The 21,708-nt window shown below is 39.6% G+C and overlaps 1 protein-coding gene across 2 annotated transcripts in view; it reads right to left on the minus strand.

Annotated features, from left to right (window-relative positions):
* Positions 1-21,569, minus strand: part of SESN1 (sestrin 1) — a 77,243-nt gene extending 55,674 nt beyond the window's left edge. Inside the window, exon 1 of one of the 2 annotated variants that reach the window (XM_061366773.1) lies at positions 20,927-21,568. In XM_061366773.1, the coding sequence (XP_061222757.1) occupies positions 20,927-21,208 (282 nt within the window). In that variant the 5' untranslated portion in view covers positions 21,209-21,568. Of the gene's footprint in view, positions 1-20,926 lie in introns of both variants that reach the window. The other variant, XM_061366774.1, reaches the window with a different exon arrangement.
* Positions 21,570-21,708: the final 139 nt, after the last annotated feature.

Below are 21,708 nucleotides of genomic sequence, written 5' to 3' on the forward strand. Positions count from 1 at the left end.
AAAAGTTTCAAAAGTGATGGAATATATGCCTTAGCATGCAGGCATGTTTTAACACAGAAGACAAAGTAAACATTAATAAGAGCTGTTACCAGAGTGAGTTCACAACTGCAAACAATCCATTTACCACAGTATTCCAAGTAAAATCTTGTCACTGCAGCCACAGCAACTGACAGTATGCTCCCTGCTTGACATGTTTTACACAGTAAGTCAGACAAGTCAGTTTTTACAGATGAGCTACTCGGAAGTGCATGGTAATTTAGTTCACATGCAGTCATGTGAAGTTACCCTAAAATCAGAAGGCTTGAGTATGAAGTATTGCAGCATACCCTGTAAGTCAGGTTTTCACAGTACTGTTCACAGAATCTCTGGCATTTCAGGATGCTCATGGCCATCCACTATGAACAAATTTCAACTGCACACAGATTTATGTTTGAATGAAGTTCTGTTAAACAGAGTTGAAGCACAGTGTTGCTGAAGAAGCATCTCCTATTGTTTGGTATAATTAGGGGATAAGAAACAAGAAGGCATCTGCACGTTTAATATGTCATTAAGCCATCTAGTTGCATGTCTGCTAGAGGCTTACTTCATTTGGCCTGAATACAAACTTGGAAGAACTTCAGGTTCTTTTAATGGTAATGATCTAGTTCCTGTACAGTACGGTCAAGTAAAAGAGCCTGGCATGGGAAAACTTCAATAGCAACAAGAATACACATTTCTTTTCAATAAGAATTTAAGCTTCACTCTATTAAAAATCAACACAGTGTACAGTACTTGCTGACACTATTTTGCTCCCTTCAGACTGTTCTGCTGGTTCTGTAAGCCTGTTAGCTGCAGCAGTGCAGGTTACACACATCTTGTTGCACCTGCGTTTTGACAGCAAGTTGCAAATCCACCTGAGACCAATTATTTACTGTCCAAAGTGCCAAATTTTACTATGAAGTCTTTCATTTTAAATAACTATTTTTCTTTTCCTTCAATGTAAATTTATAGGTCATAACATTTTTCTCCAAAACTAAAGACAGAGAAAACTCCCAAAAGAATTATTCAAGAGATACCCAGTTCTAGTTCAAACCTTCCCTAAGTGCTTGTAGAGCTACTTAAGTATAAAGGAACAATGAAACCACAGTGCCCTCAAGTGTGGGGGGATGTGAACTGGAAGAAGGCTGGAGATCTACTGGGGACAGAAAAGCTCTCAAACCTTCAGAAGGGACCATGACTGAAGCAAAACCTGCTTACTTGAATAGGGGAACACCACAAAGGTAGTTTAATTATCTAGTGTAGTAGCCTTTAAATGGTATTTAAAGGAAGAAATATCTTAGTGGAAGGTCAAATTTTACACTGTAGAAATAAGTCCATTGATACTCAAGACAACAGCACTTCAGTGCCTGCATCTCTTGGCAAAGATCACACTTTGGTCTTATCAACAAGAAACACACAAGTTATATTTATTTTAGTTATATAACAATTGAGGTGGATGATACACCTTAACTAGCACTCACAAAAACCTGTAGGTCAAGTTGGAAGGCACCTAAATTAGCCACCACCACCCACCAGAAGGTACTTGCTTCTGTTCAAGACCACAACCTCAAGACCAGAGACTGGCTTTCTCACCTCAGCTATTAGATCACTTAAACAAGAGAGAGGCCAAGTTCAACTCATTAATAACCCTGAGGTGATTTCAGCTTCCCCTCCCTAAACAAACTTAAGCTATTTAATGATGGCAACGCTGTCAGCACTTCCAACTGCACTAGTCCTGCTTTAGATGTAATCCTCAAGGTGTTCACTGGCCCAGAAGTGAGTGCAAAAGCTAGTCCAATCCTCTCATCTTGGGAGCCGAGGCATGCAAGAGGCATGACTTCGAATCACCTCAGGCAGAAAAGGTGCTGAACCTAGAGTCCTCACTCTTTGGGAATGCTCTAACCACTATGCTATTACTCAGGAGTGGGAGGAGTAGCTCTGGTTTGTTTTGTGCAAAGCCCATCTGATAGTTCTTCAATAAACAAGCTGCGAGAACACCATGTTCCGCGAGCTCTGAGAGGAGATAGAGAGGGAAACATTTAATCTCTGGATCCAGAGCAAGTTTGAGCATAGGTGTGGAACTATTGCCTACTTTCAAAACTCAAATGCTCTTACACATGGCTGAACATCTGATGGAGTTCTGCCTAGCTGCTCACTGACTTTACTTACAAGGTTAGAAGTATCCTGAGTTTTGAAGATCTGAGTTGGGACATAAACACAAGCTTTCTGAATTCAGCTACAGTCTTTGGGCTGCAGAACTGTCTTTCAGCAACTTAGTGAAAAACAGGACCTTTGCCTTGATGAGTAATTACCATACAGGACAAAGGAATCCCCATGTTGCTGACTGTAAGTGCCACAAATCTTAAGGTATCTTACTCCATTAAAAAACAAACCAACCCTGTATTATAAAAGCATCGAGTTTGGAAAGCATACCATTCTGATGCTAGGAACTACCAGAAGCAGAGTCTGCCTAGATGATTCCAGCTTTCAAGTTTACATCCTATTATTATGGGGAAATCTTCTGTTGGGGTTACCTTTTCCTCAGTTCCACCTGTTGCAGAACCTCACCTCTTACTGTTACCATGAGCTATGTACCACAAACAAAGCAGGGACGAATCAGTCAATGAAAACACTGCACACTAAGGTCACAGTCATGATCTAAATGTACACCAAGCGGCTGAATTACCATTCAGATTATCTTAGGAGGCTATACAGTGCACATCCAGAGCTGTAAGAAGTATTACAGTATTACATAGGAAAACGCCTCAAAGATACAAGCTAATTCTTTCAGTTGCATATATAGTAAGGGAATTGAAGCAATTTGAAGAGTATTTTCATCTAAGAAGCCACAAGCTCCAGCACTTCCCCCTCTTTCCCCCCCTTCTTTAATTCAAAACACCACCTGTGTTCAGATACATTAGAGCCTGGTAGTAAAACTTTGAGCATACATGCTGTCTGGTGGGGCACTCCTACCGCCATGGGTTTATTGAGTAGAGAGCACCCTTCTACCTGCAGCAGGAGAGAAGCTAAAATGCAGCACAGCAGCCAGCAAGTTTCACTGTGCAAGGTCCCTTTTAGCATGCCTGAGCAAGTCCTTTTTAATGGACCACAGTCACAGAGCAAATAATGTAGTTTCTTCTAGCAAGCGTGAACTGCTAATGGCAAAGAATTATCTTTTCCACTATCCTTCTTTATAATAGGAGACAATAAACAGTATTTAAATAGGTTTTTCAAAACTCAGCCTGGACAATGCAGCAGTTTTACTCTGCTTGTAATAGGGAAAATAAAATAAAATAAAAAAGCTATCAAACAGCAACACTACCACACATGATTTGATTTTAAAGGTTCAGCAGAAAAACTGATTTTATTCTAGAGATAGCTTAAACTCATTCACTGGTTAAGTTTTGCTTCATATGAACTAAAAAGTCCCGAAACATTAAATATCAGCCCAGTCCCCTCAACTAGAATCTATGCTTTTGTAATCTCTCAGTTTAAAGTATTAGTCAGCAGCCATATGCTAATCTAAAACTGTTCATTGGTAAACTCCTTATTAAAGTTAGGAGTTATTCACCTAAGTTCTCAGAGAATTTCATTTCCCCCTCTTACTAGGTCACTCAGAAAAAGAAAACAGACTGATTATGGCTATTATTGTCTTCTAGTACCTATGCTAATATTTTCTGACTCTATCACGACAAAACAACATTCTATCATGTTGTTGCCATGGCCAGCCACAGAAGACACCATCAGACATACTCAGAAGACTGATTTTCTTCACAAATGTCTTTTTGAGTCCAGTGGTTTCAACTACTTAGAATGTCACTATGGTTGGGAAGGAGGGTTATTTTGTTTGGTTCTGGGGGATCTTCTGTTCGTTTTATAATAGATGGGAATGCATGTCTCCTGTGTTCAGAAGAGGTGAACTCCTGCTGTTATGTGCATTATTTCATTTTTGGTTTTAAAACACATATTGATGCACTATCTAATAACACTACAGAGATAAACTTAGGAAGTTTCCATCGAAGATAAATTCCTTATAAAACAGAGCTACTGAGAGTCAGGAATTAAAATAGAAATAGGCATGCAATTTGAATATAAGAGTGAGCATTCATAACTACAAATATATGAAGTGCTACAATGATCTGGTTCGCATACTATCAGAAACTTCTTATTCACGCATTAGACCTCTTTTCCCTTCCCCACAACTGTATCACTCATCATTGCTTTCACAACTAGGTGGAGAAGTCACTCAGTTACAATTAAGTAATTTTTAAATAAAACCAGTAATATATCATCACCAACAAAAAAAAAATACCTGATGCACCATCTCAAGAAGCTTTGAGGTTGCTCTTCTGTAATCAAAAATAGCACAACATAGTAAGTTAAGAATGAAAGCTTCTTTCTTCAAAAGTTTTAGGATAATAGATCTAGATTCACAGTGACGTTCCTTTAACCAAATCAAAAACTGAAAATAAAACTGAGACATGAAGTCTCCCCCAAGTGTTCCTTCAAATTCATTACATCTTTCTGCAGCGGGTGCATCAGCTTCAGTTCACTTAGATCCGCTACACATTAAAACAAACCTATGTAAGAAACAAAAGGATTTGGATACTATCCAAAGAAAATGGTTTGCTCCAGTACAGCTTGGGATCCAGAAAACTGCTAGTCCTTTCTCCAAGAAGCATGGCAGAGCTGAACTGTAGCAGGTTGTCATCTCAAGACTGCTATCTGCTATCAAACCCTTTCCATGTGGAACTCTGTGAAGCATGTTCAAGTGAGCAGAAATTTGCTTAAGCTAAATTAACTAAGCACTGGCATGGAATTTTTATCTGAATACAGTGAATACTGCTATGGTAACTGGTACTTCTGGTAGCCCACGATCAGTGAGCCAATTTGGTCCTGAAAACATTGCACCTGCATTCACAAGACATTACATTTTACCTCCTAGGCCCTGCTAAAAGGTACCCCACCACACAAATAAATACACTGTGCTTCTGGGCTCATTATGCCATATTCAAAATCTTCTTCCTACATCTTCTCTACTCACAACGTAACTTCACAGATGAAGAGACAACTGTGTCAGCTTGGCAAAGGGATCACAAAACTTATGGCCACAAAAGGTCCAGGAAACCTGTACGAGGAAACACAATTGTTCATAATAAAAGGAAGTACTAATAATATTTTTAAATGGAATCATGCAGCAGGGTATCAAGATGCTTTTGGACAAACCAACTAGCACAGAGCCTCAATCCCCCAAACACATATATGCTTCACTTTACCACACAAGCAGCCGTGTTAATTCAGGGCTGCTTCCAGTAAGAAAATAACATTAAGCAGTTGTGATTTTTTTCAGGATAATGTGAAAATTGTCTGTTGTACACAACATTTTTATGAAGTACCTGTTGGTTTATGAAGAAATCTGTTGGTTTATTTTTCATCCATAGTTCTTTGATCATCAGATGGTAATAATGTAACTACCCATAATAAACTGTTTCCACTGCAAATGTGAGAGTAGGTGGCCAAACAACTATTGCTAAAACAACAAATACTCCAGGTCAAAATTAAAATCTCTGTGTAAAACAAACAAACAAAAAAAAAAAACAATTCATAACAAAGTTCTAATTAAATACATATGTTTAATATCATAGTAAGGGATATAGGAATCAAAACCTTTCATCTGAATAAAGAAAAAATGCTTTGCCCTTGTGGTACAAGAAAATCCTGACCTATTTCTATAGCACAATATAACATTTTTTTTCCTCTCTCCAAACAAAGATCCCAGTAGCTGAACTTTAAACAAGCCATATAAACACAGAATCATAGAACTGTTAGGGTTGGAAAGGACCTTAAGATCATCAAGTTCCAACCCCCCTGCCATGGGCGGCACACCTCACACTAAACCATGCCACCCAAGGCTTTGTCCAACCTGGCCTTGACCACTGCCACGGATGGAGCATTCACAACCTCCCTGGGCAACCCATTACAGTGCCTCACCACTTCTTCCTTATATCCAATCTAAACTTCCCCTGTTTAAGTTTTAACCCATTACCCCTTGTCCTATCACTTCAGTCCCTAATGAAGAGTCCCTCCCCAGCATCCTTATAGGCCCCCTTTAGACACTAGTTTTCTGAAGTTCATGTATTTAGAAGTGTTCTAAAAAAGAAACAGGAGATAAATACTGAACATTATAATTGGCAAAATAATTTTAGCATGTTTCAATCTTCACCAAAATCAGCTCACCTCATTAGTTTAAAAATTAATTTACAACTACTTAGTTGGGTAAAATCTTTCATCCCACCTCACTGTGCCTTAGAAACTTCCTCATCACTTTGGCTTTAATATAAAGCACTTTTGCACTGAGGAAAATGAATTTTACTTCAGAGAAAAGCATGAAATTTATACTGCTTGAGAATATCTACTTTGTCTATTCAACTGCCCTCTCAAGTCAGTGATGTGAGAGGGACAAAGCACAGATTAGAATACAAGACCTTCATGCTCATAGTTTCTAGCTATTCTAAGCCTATTTTTCTGTCATAGTCTTCACAGGACTTTCACTTGTTACTGAGAAGACCTTCCCATGCAAGCACTTTGTCAAAAGCAACATGTTTTCACATAAAAACGGTTTTTATTGATATACCAATCATCTTTGAAACAACCAAGCAAACACTGATATCCCAGCAAATTCTAAACTTCACTTTCTAAAATCACACCAAAGAAATAGCTGAAACACCATGGTGAGCTGACCCTGGCTAGAAGCCACTCTATCACTCCTGTCCTCAGCTGGGCAGGGGAGAGAAAATGCAACAAAAGGCTCAGGGATCAAGATAAGGACAGCAGGAGATCACTCAACAATTAGCATCAGAGGCAAAACAGACTCGACTTGGGGAAATTACAATCAAATCAGAGTAGGATAATGAGACAGCGAAACCAAATCTTAAAACACCTTCTCTCCCCTCCTTCTTCCCAGACTCAACTTCACTCTCAATTTCTCAACTCCTCCCCTGCAGTGGTGCAAGGGGACAAGGAATGAGGGTTGTCATCAGTTCATCACAGGTTGTCTCTGCTGCTCCTTCCTCCTCAGGGAAGGACTCCTCTCACTCCTTCTCTGCTCCAGCATGGGGTCCCTCCCATAGCAGACAGTCCTCCATGAACTTCATCAACATAGTCCTTCCCATGGGCCACAGTTCTTCATTAACTGCTCCAGTGTGCGCCCCTTCCACAGGATGCCACCCTTCAGTAACAGTCTGCTCCAGTGTGGATCCCCCACTGGGTCACAAATCCCGCAGCCAATCTGCTCCAGTGTGGGCTCCTCTCTCCATGGGTCCACAGGTCCTCCCAGGAGCCTGCTCTAGCATGGGCTTCCCATGGGGTCACAGCCTCCTTTGGGCATCCCCCTGCTCCAGTGTGGGGTCCTCCAAGGGATGCAGGTTGAGATCTGCTCCCTTGTGAATCTCCATGGACTGCAGGGGCACAGCCTGCCTCAGCATAGTCTGCAGGGGAATCTCTGCTCTGGCATCTCCTGCCCTCGTTCTGCACTGCCCTGGGGTCTGCAGGGTTGTTGCTCTCACATATTCTCACTACAGCTGCTCAAGGCTTTTCTCCCCATCTTAACTCTGTTATCCCAGAGGCTTTATCACCGTCACTCACGGGCTTGGCCTTGGCCAGCCAGCAGGTTGGTGTTGGAGCCATATGGCATTGGCTCTGTTGGACATGGGGGAAACTCTATCAGCTTCTCGCAGAAGCCACCCCTGTAGTCATGTCATCCCCCTTCCCCCTTCCCTGCTACCAAAACCTTGCCGCACAAACCAAATTCAAATACAGAGAAAGGGGTACAGGGGAATCAATTCAATAACCAGCCCCACACATCTCCTAGACTTACGTCCACTATGAGAGAAATAAGAAACTGTTTTAAGACATTTCTAGAGCTTTATAATTTGCTCCAGTAAGAATTAAGAGTTCACAAAGTATTTAGAGTTTGTTCTTAGATCACCTGCCTCTTACCATATTGTATAGGCTTAACAACAACTTACAGCACATGCCATTTCCAAACTGATTACCTTTTACGTTTCTTGGAAGTTTGGGACAACAAAGGAACTAAATGCTTTTTACTAGTCCTGTTTAGTTCGATTGTCTATTCTGTTATTTGTAAACAAATATTCAAATATTACAGAGGAACTATTTAAAGATTAGCTTTATTTTTTCTGCTGAAGTTATGGAAACACTCACATGATGATACAGATTTGTATATTTGTATACCCGATGGTATCTCCTCATAGCTGCCTAAGCCAACTACATATAAAGAAAAAAACAAAACCAAACCAAAAGCCCCACAAAAAAAAACCCACAAACAAACAAACAACTGAGGTTTTTTGTAATGAAATTTAAGCCTTTCGGAAAAAATACAGCATACCCAGTTAGTCCTAACAGAACTGGCAACAAATGAACTATTTTCAGCAGCAGCAAGTAACAGAGGATGTGTCTTGGTTCCAAATTTGCCAAGCTCTAGACAGCAAAGCCCACCACGCTTGATCCTATATAGTTCCATTCAGTTCAGGACCACTGCAGCCAAGGTGAGACTGTAACATCCAATGGACTAATTCACAGCTTAAATATGCTTGGCAAATCTAGAAAATGTTTTGCAGTAACTCGGAAGAAAATATCTTTCTCCCTCCCGTATCCCTCCACAATAACAAGCTATTCAGCAAGTGCACCAAGACAAATTTTAAGCCATTGCAGAGAATGCCAAGTACCAGCATGGCCAGACAGATTTCTGCTTTGGCTGGACTGCTAATGCATGAGGGACTGGATGAACACAACAAAGGTCACCCTAACAGATTACAACTCTGGCATCTGGCCCATTTGATCTCCCACCAAGATACCTTTCTGGCAGCTTCTGTGTGCAAATATGAAATACGAGATGTAAGGTGTTGCTACTGCAGAATCTCCACATACAGACTAGACTTCCTCACACAGGACAGAACCATACAGGTTGTATTAGTGAAGGATGATCTGGGTTGCACCCAAGCAATATCTTCAGCACAAGGCTTTCACTGAAACATACTGGTTTGGATGTCCCATCACAGCAACCCTGAATAAAGTGCAAATGCTGTTACAACTGCCAACTGAAACAGGTCATTACAAACTAGGGTAAAACGGGACTAGCACTGAAGAGTCAGCTGTCATTGCTGCATTGATGGATTTGCAGCAGTATTCTGGTTTATCAGTAAGAGGTAAGCACTGAGGCATCTAGGTAACAGGTACAGAATAACAAAGCTCCCAAACAGTCCCTAAACAACACACCGTTTAGTCCTGAAATTAAGATGAGATGTTACAAGGATTTAGGGGTATGTCTACATTTTGCCCATTTACTTCAGAGAAAGCTTCTCAGATTGCATAATAAGCATTTACAAGAACTTAGAAATTTCTGATGAGCTGCACTGAAATGAGATGTTTCAATCAACATGAAAAAGCTAAAGCCTTATTTCTGAGGTGTTGGCACTGAACAGTCCACTTCAAAGGCCCATTTTGTTCAAATTCTTCCTCTATAGTCATGCAAATCTACAATTAAAGTAAATTTTTAAGTTAACTGTAACTTTTTCTCAGGAAAAAAGAAAAGCATTTTTGACCAGTATTTTACCTTAATGCCATTTCTGTTTATTTAAATATCACTGTTACTGAGGTATATATGCCACCACAGATCTATTTGGAAGTCTACCAACATTAAAAATTAAAACCCAAGAATCTTTCCTTCCTGACTTGAACACATTAACTGGAAGGACTTCGTGCCTTGCTTCATATGTTAAGTTACTTCTTAAAACAAAACAATTCCTCCATCTGGTCTGCCCCCTACATAAAATCTGATGCTATATCTCAGAAGACATGTTTATTCCTGAAGTCATCTTTAAACAGACAATTTGAAAGTGTACATCTATAGAAATCCTCAGTTTGCCAACCCCATCAAGAACAGGTTCAGAAGTTGATAGTAAAATCTGAATTTATTATTTGTAAATTGCTTTGGATTTTTAACCTCAAGGACATCTTTCAAAGTATTTTTTTAGAAACTATTTTTTGAAGGAACAGCAAGTCATTCAGCTTCCACATGAGATTTTCAGAAGAATCTTCTTAATCATCTTACCATTATTAATCTTCATGCATGAAGATTTATTACTACTGGGAACTAATTTTAAGACATGTGGCTACCCTACCCCAGAATATCTGAGATACAGGAATTATACATCTCAACAAAACACACAAATCTGTGAGAGACATTGCATTGCTGAACCCTCTAATGCAGACCTCTGGCTCCAAGAGGAGGAACATAGCTGCAAGCCACATACATAGGAAGCACATCACAGCCTATCACTATAAAATTAATTTTTGCACTAGAAGCACCATGAAGTAGCCATATTTTCCACTGGCCCTAGATGTAATGAATGATTTTCACCCTGAATTCAGAGTCTATGAAGTCTGCTCTTCCCCCAAGTGTCTTGTAGCAAACATACCAGCTATGTGAGCAAACGTACTAGCTAAGTCTAAAAGTAGAAAAAAAAAAACACAAAACAACCTATGCTTCAGTATCAGGTATTCATTTAATGCATAAGCAATAATAAGTTAACTACTACCTTTAGAATCTTAAACGTCAAGCTTTTATTCCTAGTGAAACCTTACCCAAATACTTGAATCCTTTAACAGAAATGTCTAACACCAAGCAATGAAAGAAAGAGAAGCATTTGACCTTCCGGATCTACACATACTCTTCTTCTGACAGATTCCAGAAAATAGCCAAGCGGAGTTGGCATGTTCTGAATAGTTAGAAAAGCAGAACACTAGAAGCCAAGATACCAATATGTCTCCTAAAAGCCAGACAAAAACATTTCCATTTGGCCTCTTTTCCTCCACCCTGGAACAGAATAGTAGCAACAAAAACGTCAGAATAAAGCTTTTCTTATAGAACATCATTTAAATATTAATTTCTAGGTAAATATAAGCAACTTTTATAAGCATAGCTCTTAAAAAAAAAAAAAAAAAGTAATCCAGGTAAAGTTACAATGCTTTCAAATCCTTTTCTGTAACACAAATGGGAAGGACAAAATGGACACATATGAAGTTAGGTGAAATCGTTTTTGATAAGGACTTATTTTCATAACATGATGAGCTCCAGAAATCTTGCATGCATAGCAGCTGCCAATTATTTAGTACTGTTAAAGAGACATAAGTTGGCATTCAGCATTGATTCGAAATTCACAGAAATAGAAAGTTTTTCTTAAACTTTTTTTTCTCTTCAGTCTGTCTTTCTACATGGAAATCAGTGCAAATCTAGATTAGAACTAAAACTGAAATAAATGGAAAATCCAAACAAACAGTTTAATCTAAGTGGAATGTGCTATTGGCAAACAGGCTGCATTTTAAACCTAAAAGTTCTGTTGCACCAAAACACCCAGGAACAGTGGAGGCTCAGCAACAAGCTGCAATGGAAAAAAGTCTTTCAGAAAAGAGGTTCCCCTCCTCCTCAAAAAAAAAGTGCACAGGAAAGGCTTTTGAGTTCCAAGTAAGTTTCCATTTTCAACCTTGTTCCTCCTTTGAACAAATATCGTATTATTCCATGTTTACTCTATATGAGCTAAGGAATCCTTGACTAAGACACCTATTTTGGAAGAACAACTGTTGAATAAAATAGCAATTACATAGCAAGCAAGAATATCCCAGGCAGAACTAAGAGGCTGTTACTTTGAATCTCAAAAGAGGCTCACAGAGCCAAACAGATATTTACAAAGACAAAAGACCTGCAACTGCAAAAATTTTAATACTGACTCCAGAAAGCATAGAAAAGTGAAGTTACAATTTAAAATTCATTTACAGTAAAAACAACCCCACATTTTCAGAAGCACTGTGATTTCTTTTAGCACTATGACTGGATTGAAAGTAAATTCTTGTAGTTGCACAGAAGGAAGACTTACCTCAGATTACATAAGTAGCAGTATGTGTTCTAGCATCACCTCTATTTTTAAAATAGGATCCCGGTATATTTTTGGGTAATATTCAGGCACTAATACACAACATTGGGTAATACTTTTGACCCAAAACGACTTGAAAGAACAAGCTTGGTTTCCACATAATGCTGGAGTAAAGAAAATGGTTAATTGTTTACCAGGTTTAAATATAACTAAACCAGTTCACCTTCCCAACCCAGCTTTTGGCAGCAATCTAACATAAGCTTTCCAGAAGAAAACACAAAGAAAAAAAATAAAGTCAAAGTAATTGGAAACATCATGAAAGTGGTAAACAAGACAAAAAACCACCACTTAACTTTTTGGATTTAATTCATGTATATAGCTCCAAGTGAAGATTTCCATGTTTCACTTGATTTCTGGAGAGAGAGCTAAGCTTCCCCCTTTCCTCCCCCCTTAAACTGTAAACAACTTACTGGAATAGAAAACCATACTGACAGCAAACCATATTTTTGGAAATTTAAACACTCAGTATCCACGGGAAAATATACTCAAGCTTTCAAAACTATTTTTCTGTCCCACAATGGTATATTCAGTACTTTTCCACTATGTTTATTTTAAAAGGAGAAACCCTGACCTGGAGAAAAAGTCAAGAGTATGATGACAAAACAGCAAGTATTTCTTCAATGATCACTTTGCACTTGTCACAGTAGGACAATATCATTTTCTTTTAAACAATGTGTTTTGGTCAAGCTAATGGAAGGTGTATTTTACAGAACCTAGGAGTCCATTTTTATTTTTTTTTAATTAATATTTGGCCTATTGCATGCTAATTTCTAAACCTTTCCAAATTCTTAGTGGTTTTCACTTTGAACATCTAAAGATGCATAAAATTTCCCCTTATGTTAGCAAAAAAGCATCCAAATGCATGCTAATGGCCCAAAAGGAAGACAGTTATTTATATACTAAATAGGAAAAACAAATAGTGAGTTTTGTTTCTTTTTTGAGAAAATAGAAAAACATTGGCTTTTTGGCAACTGAAAGCAGAGCAGAACTTTTATCAAAATCAATGTAGAGAGGGGAAAATTCCCTGCTACCCATACACCATTATTATTAGAGTGAGAAAAATAATTTAAGGTAAGGGACTAAATTGACACTGCAATACATGAGACTGGAAGGGATCATCTCCAGCTATGAGTTTAAAAGAACAGCCAACTTTTACCTCTAGAAAGGCAGAATAAAATAATCTAAACCAGAGCTGGTGTGATTCAGCAACTGTTAGATCAGGAGAACAGATGCTGTTATTTACAAAATGCATTCAAGCTGAAGCATTTCTTTTTTCTATAGATTTCCAGATATTAGCTCCTATGGAAAAAAATAAATGCACATCCTACAGCTGCTTACCACATTAATAAACAGCAAGAGATTAGGAAATGTTTGTGTTCCATTTCTCCAGTTTAAAACATTTCTAGAAAGTAAAAAATAAAAATCAATGCAGCCACATTATCAAATGTGTGCTTCATTCTTTGCTTCTTTTAAAAGTAAAAATTCCAGTTATGATGTTCTCAAAATCAATCATCAGAATCACATAGACCCATAAATTACGTTACCCCAAATAACCATAAGAAAACGTTGACTAAGCAATGCTCATTTCCATACACGAATGGCATACAGCTAGCATGGAAAATTATGGAAAGGCTCCAAACAGAACCAGCATTAGAAGCGTCTCAGCTATCTTACTATACATCATTTTAAGAACCTTCTGTTTTCAAGCAGCTCTTTATTCTAACCAAAATGTTCTCAGGGTCAAGCAATTCTGCAGTTGACAAGCTCGGTGAAAGAAATTTTCCCTTCATCTCTCTCAACTAACAGACTAAAACCTTCAGGAAGGTGGCAAGAAGGCTGAAGGAGGGAGGAGACAGATAGGGAAATCTAAAGACTACTGACAATTCAAGTTTTTCTTTAAATATGCTCACAACCCTGCTCAGAACACTCCCTGACATGTCAAGATTAAGTCTTCTTCCTTAACTTCTCCAGCCAGCTTCACCCCAATACATGTGATATTGACCCATCATCAAAACATGTTTACAGTAAATACTGCAGAGAGGCAATTATTTCTGTAGCCTGGCAGAAGCTTTAAATAAGACTGATCACTTAAGTGCATCATGTCATTACATCGGTAGCTCTCCTAATATTAAGAACAAGAGTATCTGAACAACAACAACAAAAAAAAACCCACCATCACAAACAATTTTTTTTTAAATTAGCAATCTCTCAATGACATGTGGCCTTTGAAGGGCGTACCCTACGGTACATAATAAACCCATTCCACCTATTGGCTGGAAGAGACAGAACACACTTCTGCTCTGAAGTGATCTCACAATAAGGAAAAAAAGAAAAGAGAGGTCTTTATTCACTTTACATAACATTGCTATGGGAAGCAGAAAACAATTCGGTATTTGCATTGTGTAAGGAGACTAGTCAATTTCCAGATGGATCACATTCACCACCACCAGCGAGAATACTATATTGGAAATCATAGGCTTGAATAGACTATAAATTTCATCTGAGACACATGATGACTGATCAACAGTAGGCATCACAGGGGAACATCACTGTCACACATTAGGACCCAGTCAAATTAACTCAGAAAAATCCCACAACCTAACAGATCTGCCTAGCTACAGATTCCAAAGTTCACTAAAGAAAGTTACTTCCATTGTGCACGAAAGCTAAAAAGACAGAGTTATGAGGTCATTCATCATAGATCATGCCAAAAGCAGGCTAAAGATCTGGAAAGTTAGCCAGACTCCTGTAATACTGGACTAATCAAAATAAACCATTTGAGAGTAAGGAACCTATCTGAGTTTCATTCTTATTGCTCTTAAAAAGCATGCATCACAGAGCTCACATGTGGAGCATAGATAAAGCGAAGAGAAACTAAACTCCATTGTGAGAAAATCTAGCAATGAAACAGAAAAGTAACTCCTATTTTATCCTTATGGACATGCACAAGGGAATCACTACCTCCTCTCCTCATAGAGGCTTTATTTGTCCCACACACTGTGGTGGAGGAAGAGGACAGGATGCTTGCTCTGGCTGTGACTTCCCATATCACATTTTAATATGTCTTCCTATCCTTTCTGGATGCTCATTTAATTTAAAACCATATAAGTATTTTGCCAGAATTAGGAAAGGTAGGAAAAGTATTCCACTCCATGTCCCCTGCCAAACAAGCCTAGGTCACAGGTAGTACCCAAAGGTCGTAATAATATTTGGCTGCTGACATGACCCCTCTTGTTACTCGCTATACAGCCCTCTGCAAACTCGGATTGTTACATTTATCCACTAGACCAGTAGACCTAAGAAAACAAGAGGGTACTCAAAAGTCCTCCCCAGTCCACCTACTGCTTTTTAGTAAGAGACAGCAGCTATAGACCACAAGTTCCAGTGCTACATATTGGATAAATACAGTCTCAGAGATCAAAGGGAAAGAAAGCACTTAGTCCCTCCAAGCAGTTACCAACACAAAACACAGGAAAAGAGGCTGGAAGGAAATATCATCCAGTCAGCGATGTTCTGCCTTTCCCAGGGAGAGATCAAATAAGCATATCACTCCTGCCTGATGTTTAAGAACAGTTTAAACAAGGGTTCTAGTAATGAACATGACTGGATAGCCTATGCCATTGCCTTATGAACCTAAGCCTTGAAATTTTGCCACAAATGTCTAACCCAAGTCTTGCTGGAATTCAGATCAATATTCATTCTAGTTTCCTTCCTTTTTGCAGCAGTCTTTTCATCCCTTCCATCCCCCATTTATTTGGAACATACTATGTTAGCCTCATTTTTAGCTGACCATTGCTATTCTTCAAACTTTCTTCAGAAAAAAAAACGGAGGTCTAGAAGATATGATCCAAGCTCTCATTAGCCATTAACATAACTTTAAATTCTGTGGCTGCTCTCCAGTATTCTTACTCTCCCTCCCACCTTGTAATCTGCAATTCAAGAAGTGCAAACCTTTGTTAATCAAGATCATGCTGGACATTACCTTGTAGAGTCTGTACCAAGCACTTGTTACCTGACCTTGTTTACCCTCTGAGGATAGTTTTCCAGCTAAGTTTGCTCGCTGCACAGTAGTTTCTAGATCATAATTCCTTAGCTTGTTAATGAGAATATTGTGTGAATATTGAGGACCCCAGTATATAAAAATATTAATGTTATAGCATCTCTCTGTACCACTAGGCCTGTTACTCCACCATAGAAATAAAAGAAATGCTGGATTTAAAATAATTTATCTTGAATATGTCTGTTCTGGCTGTTGCTCAACTTCTTTTTCTAGGCACTAAAAGAGTATTTCATCACTGCTCCAGTATTTTTCTTTGAGCTAAAGTTAAAAAACATCAGTTTCCTCTTCATCCCATCCCTTTTATCCCATACTGAAGAGGTATGCACCATTATTCTTTTTGAATCTGCTACTTCACTATCTTGAAATTGCTATCCACTACATGAAATTGCTTTAGATAGCTGTTTTGGGGTTTGGGGTTTTTTGTTTGTTTGTCTGCTTTATTTTTCTGTTTGGTTCTTGTTTGTTTTTTTTAAGCACCTCAGAACAAATTTCATCAGGCCCTAACAGACTGAAAATCTTGTTTATCCAAGCAACCCACAGGTTCCCCCCCCCCCAGCCTAGGAGGGTATTTATACTTTTATCACGACTGTTAAATACAATGGCTGGATTAACCGTTTCAGAGAACATTTTAATCACCTCAGCATTGTCCATTAATCCACTAACATGTGGATCTTTTATTTCTTGCTTTCCTCCAATATACCTTTTAGCTACACCTCATTATTTGATTGTTCCAGTTTTGTTCATGCATCTTCATGCACTTCATGTGCATCTTCAGCCAAACACTGGTTCCCATTTCTTCTATGTTTCTAGTGTTTATGTCAATGAAGAGATCAATAGAGAGCAACGGTCTTTTTCATTACTAATTTTCCTCCCCAGTGAAAGTGTCTGGTACTATTACAGTACTTCTCAAAGAGGCTGAGACCAGTTTCTTTCTTCCTTGTATTTGGCCCCAGTCAAGCTTTCCATGCCAAATTCTCAGCTTTTTGACATTTGTGGGTTTTATTTTACTGATATGTCATCTTTTCTTTTTTCCTATGTAGTTTAGCCTCCTGTCAATCCTGCAGAACCTGTCTTCCATCTATGCATTCTCTTTGTTAACCTAAAAGACTATTTTTATCAATTTACTTACTTCAGCAGAGCAATATGATCTGCTCAGCCTTTACCAAAAGACATTGGATAGTTATGAGAGATTTTAAGTAGCAGATCTCACACTTTCAATGATTCTTCTCCAGCTACTGACATACACCATGTATTTATATCCCAGTCACATCTACTTGATCTGACTGAGGCTGCTCAGAATATTTTTAATGATCACATGTTAAGACCTTCTGCTGCTGTTCATTTCCCATATATCTGTTAATGTGCAGACACCTAGCATGCTAGGTGGAATGACCTGCTGTTCTGCAAGGTCATAAGCAATATGCTATAAATGCGGGCAAAATACCACATGTGCTAGAAGTTATCAAAAAGCTATGATACATATTTGGGGGTTTTGCTTAAAAAATACTCAAAGTATTTTCATATGCAAACATTCAAACTCTTTTCACTTGGTTAAAGCATTGCTGTTGAAGTATCTATACAGATATGTGGTCTTCAGCAACCTCACTGTTATTAATAAAAGCAAGAAAGTTTCAATTAGGAACAAGGGGGCTTGGGGCTAGTTTGCTGATAACTGTAATAATTCTTACAAAAACAACTTGTCTAATCTAAGTGAGAGATATATTTTTAGGGTAAGAAAAATAAATTATTATATATATATAGCCTGCAATAAGAAACTCATTATCCTCCATACAGGTCAAAACAACAGGAACTTACATTAAGCAATAATTTATAGATTTTTATACTATGGTAGTACTGGAAGTAATACCAGGCATTACTATTTGTTAACAATGGCATTAATACTACTATTTATTAACAGCAAAGAAGTTGCACACTTAGGATTCCACCATATTCCAGAGGAATTTTTCTCCAAAAAAAGAGACCACAGCAAAGACAGGCTTAGAGGTATGCTGTGCTGACAGAGTCTGCTACCAAGCCTGCAGCTTACACCAGCCACATAAGGCATTGTACCACCTTGCTCCAGACACAAAGCTGCAAAAACACCAGCAGCATAGTTGCTCATGCAATATTATTTATTTAGCTCAACAGACAAGAGGGCAGTAGCCCCAGAAGGAAACGGCAGCCCCAGAAAGAAACAGCTGTCAGACCACATGGAAAATTCAGTTTTTTTAATTTCCTCACTGACCTATCCTGGATTCAGGGCAGAAAGATGAAGAAAGCACATTTTACAATTCTCCATTTCATAGGGTGTGGGGTGTCAGTCTAAGCACAGATGACTACTCCGAGTTGGACCATCCCACAGGACAGAGGAGGAGGGCATGACCAGTTCCTAGGAGAATCTTTGGGTTCAGAGCTGTCTCTCCTGCTCTGGGCTCTATGTCATTGAATAACTTGGAAGACAGTAAGGTTTAGACATAATGGTACATATTGCTATGAACTTGAAGATTATTTTGTATTCCAAAACAGGGAGATAAGGTAGAACAAGTCAGTCCTTTAAGTACTGATACTGTGCTGAACAGAATTTCACATTTTTATAATGTTACTAAGCTATTTACCTTTAGAATCACTGCTGAAGGCTGTGAGTTCTATGCAATAATTTAGTTTAATAGTTTGCTTTTTCCACCATCTTCATTGCAGAGATTTGAATAAAATTCCTCTTGGCCATGAAATCAGTAGAAAACATTTCACGCCTGACAGCAGTCCACAGCATCCAAAATGGAATACTTGGATGGGTTTATTTCTTCCACAAATATGGATCCAAAGATTACAATGAAAATTTTCATTTGTGAGTACAGCCATAAAAACTAAAAATTGCCACTCTATATTCAAAGAATATAGAATACTTCACTCTTAGATCTACTCCCTAAAGGGAAAAGTTACAAAAGCAGTTTTTAAAGATTTTTCTTAAGGTAATGATGTATTTCATTTTATTTTGCTTAACTTGTTAAACCTTTACTGCAGTTGGTGTGTACACAATTTGTTTTATATTTATTATATCTTTGCCATTTAGTTTCATTAATCAAGCCGGGTATGACCACGGGATTTGAACTTGCTATTATCAAGATGGACTTCTTTACTGCCAGAACTTTTTGACCTATTTAAAAAAAAAAAAAAGCTAGTAACAAAGTTCCTAAACAAGACTAATAGTTGAACATGCCAGTAACTTCATATGTAAAAACCGGAAAAGGGAGTCATTAGATCATATATTCTGACCTCCTCCAAGAGTTATGTGAGAGATCACCACCTGCTTGGCCTTTGAATAGGCTCTGATAACTTGTGCCTGATAAGGGCAAGTCTTCCCTCAGCAGTCTGTTTCACTGACTCATTCTCACTGGTAATGGGCTCACTTCTCATTTGAATATTTAATAGTGGAGATGCTGATGTGAAAGTGCCAGATTAAGTTTTCAACTTAATATTAAAGGTTTTGTTTGCTTGTTCTTGTTTTGGTCTTTTTGTTCTGTTGGTTTGGGTTTTTTAAAGAAATGCAGTACAGCTGTCAAGACTTTCACACAAACCATATATTGTGCTTATAGCTTCCACTGGCAAAATCGGTTTTGAGGAAAATGCCCCAATACAGTCCAAACTGTATAAAATAAATTAAATTATACTGTACATATCATATTGCACACTACTGAAAAGTTAGGCTGTTTGTCTTTCTCAGCTTCAAAAATCCAAACCTGATTTTCAGATTTTCTCTGAACCACTTCAAAGTAGGACAGAGCAAATATGAATCTATCCATCTCAAGTTCCTTTAAAATACTTATATACATGTATTCTTATATATATTAGTATATATAATGTTTTATATTTAATACATATTTGTGTACATTGTATATAATATATTCATAGTGGTTTTATATATTTTATTTTTCCCTTAGACTCCCCTGTATTAAACCTGTTAATGTTCAGGCAGAAAAAGTACAATAGTGGGAATCAGGCAGTTAACTCTGAGAACAGCTCTATGTATCCACTTGTGATTAAGAGATACCAGAATTTCCTTTTCCTACTCTGCAGTAAGTGGTATTGTTGGCAGTGTTGGGGACCCGCTGATACAAGCCCTTCATCAGAATTTCAAAACCGGCACAAAAACTTTAGGTGAGCAAGAGAACTACAATGCAAGTAACTATAATTAGACTGTAACAGTGGAAGAGTACAAAGTAACATTTATTTTTGTTAGCATAAAAGGTCAGCAAATGTAATCCTCTATTGGACAGACAGCCTACAAGCTATAAACAAAATATTTTTGATATTACCGATTCCAGTGGAGAAAATATTTATCAATAAACAACAAAAAGGGAATTTTGACACGCTCTGCCTTAATAGTCTTGAAGTTGACACAGCTTTTAAAGGCCAGAAAACTTCCCATACCGATTTACATTTTCAGTTGACCACCTCGAACGTTTATACCTAAATCTTCCCTGCTTTTGTCTTAAAGCAAACTGGTCACATCACAAGACTGGTCATACAGAACAAAACTAGAGCACTACAGTTCTCATTTTAGTACTCCCTTCGGGATGCCCCAAAGACCAGATACTTTCCAGCCTTTCATCGCTAAATCGTCTCCGCGGGATTACACTCAAAAACTTGACGCACCCCCTCCGCTTTTTAATGTTTTTCTAAATGTTTCTTCGGGGGGTGGGGTGGGGGGGTGGTACATTTAGCATTGTATTACTGCACGAATAAACCTGACCAGCCTGGGTCAGGCGTCAACCTCTTTGTACAGCTGAAAGCCGAGAGTGCCCAGTCCCACGGCGGAGGTGGGGTTTGCCGTGCTTACCTGCACCTCGCTGAGGATCGCCTCGCTCTTCTCTCTCACGTCGGGGAAGGGGCAGCGCTTGGAGAGCATGAGCAGGCGGGCCAGCACCTCACTCAGCCCGTCGCGGGCGGCGGGAACCAGGAGCCCGTCGGCGGCCCGGGTAGGCGGCACCGCCGCCACAGGAGCGATGGTCTCGCTACGGCGGAGAACGGCTTGCCCGATGGTGTCCAAAGCGGCGGCGCGGGTGGCAGCGTCGCGGCTGCACAGCCCGTCCCAGCGCACCTCACCTTCCCGCTCCTCCATGGGGCCGCCGGGCTGCTTCCCCAACGCCTCCTCAGCAGCCCCGACGCGGCCGCTCCATGGCGGTCTCCCGGCAGCAGCCAACCTGCCCACAGAGACGACAAACACGGCGGCGAGAGGAGAGACCTCTGCCTGCACCGCATAGGGGCAGAGAGGGCGGGAGCTCCCTCAGCCCCGGCCGGCGCCCGCGCCAACCGCCGGCCACCGACGCCGGGGCTGCCGAGCGAGCAACACCGCTGGCGCTTCACCTCTCCCGGCGGGGAGCGGGGCAGCCACCACCCCGCGGCGCCGGCGGCTCCTCCTTCCCGCTCCAGGCATGGAGGGAAAGGGACGGCCCCAGCCCTGCCTCTCCGCCGCGGGGCGGCCCCGTCAATCCTCCCCGCCGGGGCCGGACCGCCACAGACCCCCGACGAACCCCTCACCCGGAGCGGGGAGGGGGCAGAGAGGGATGGCCGGGAACCCACACGACGGATGTGCCCACCCGCCAACCACCTTTCAGCACT

Source organism: Neopsephotus bourkii, unplaced genomic scaffold, assembly GCF_033783945.1.
Source record: "Neopsephotus bourkii isolate Nb327-2 ecotype Australia unplaced genomic scaffold, CSIRO-AGI_Nbou_v1 NB_1358, whole genome shotgun sequence".
Classification (NCBI taxonomy): domain Eukaryota; kingdom Metazoa; phylum Chordata; class Aves; order Psittaciformes; family Psittacidae; genus Neopsephotus; species Neopsephotus bourkii.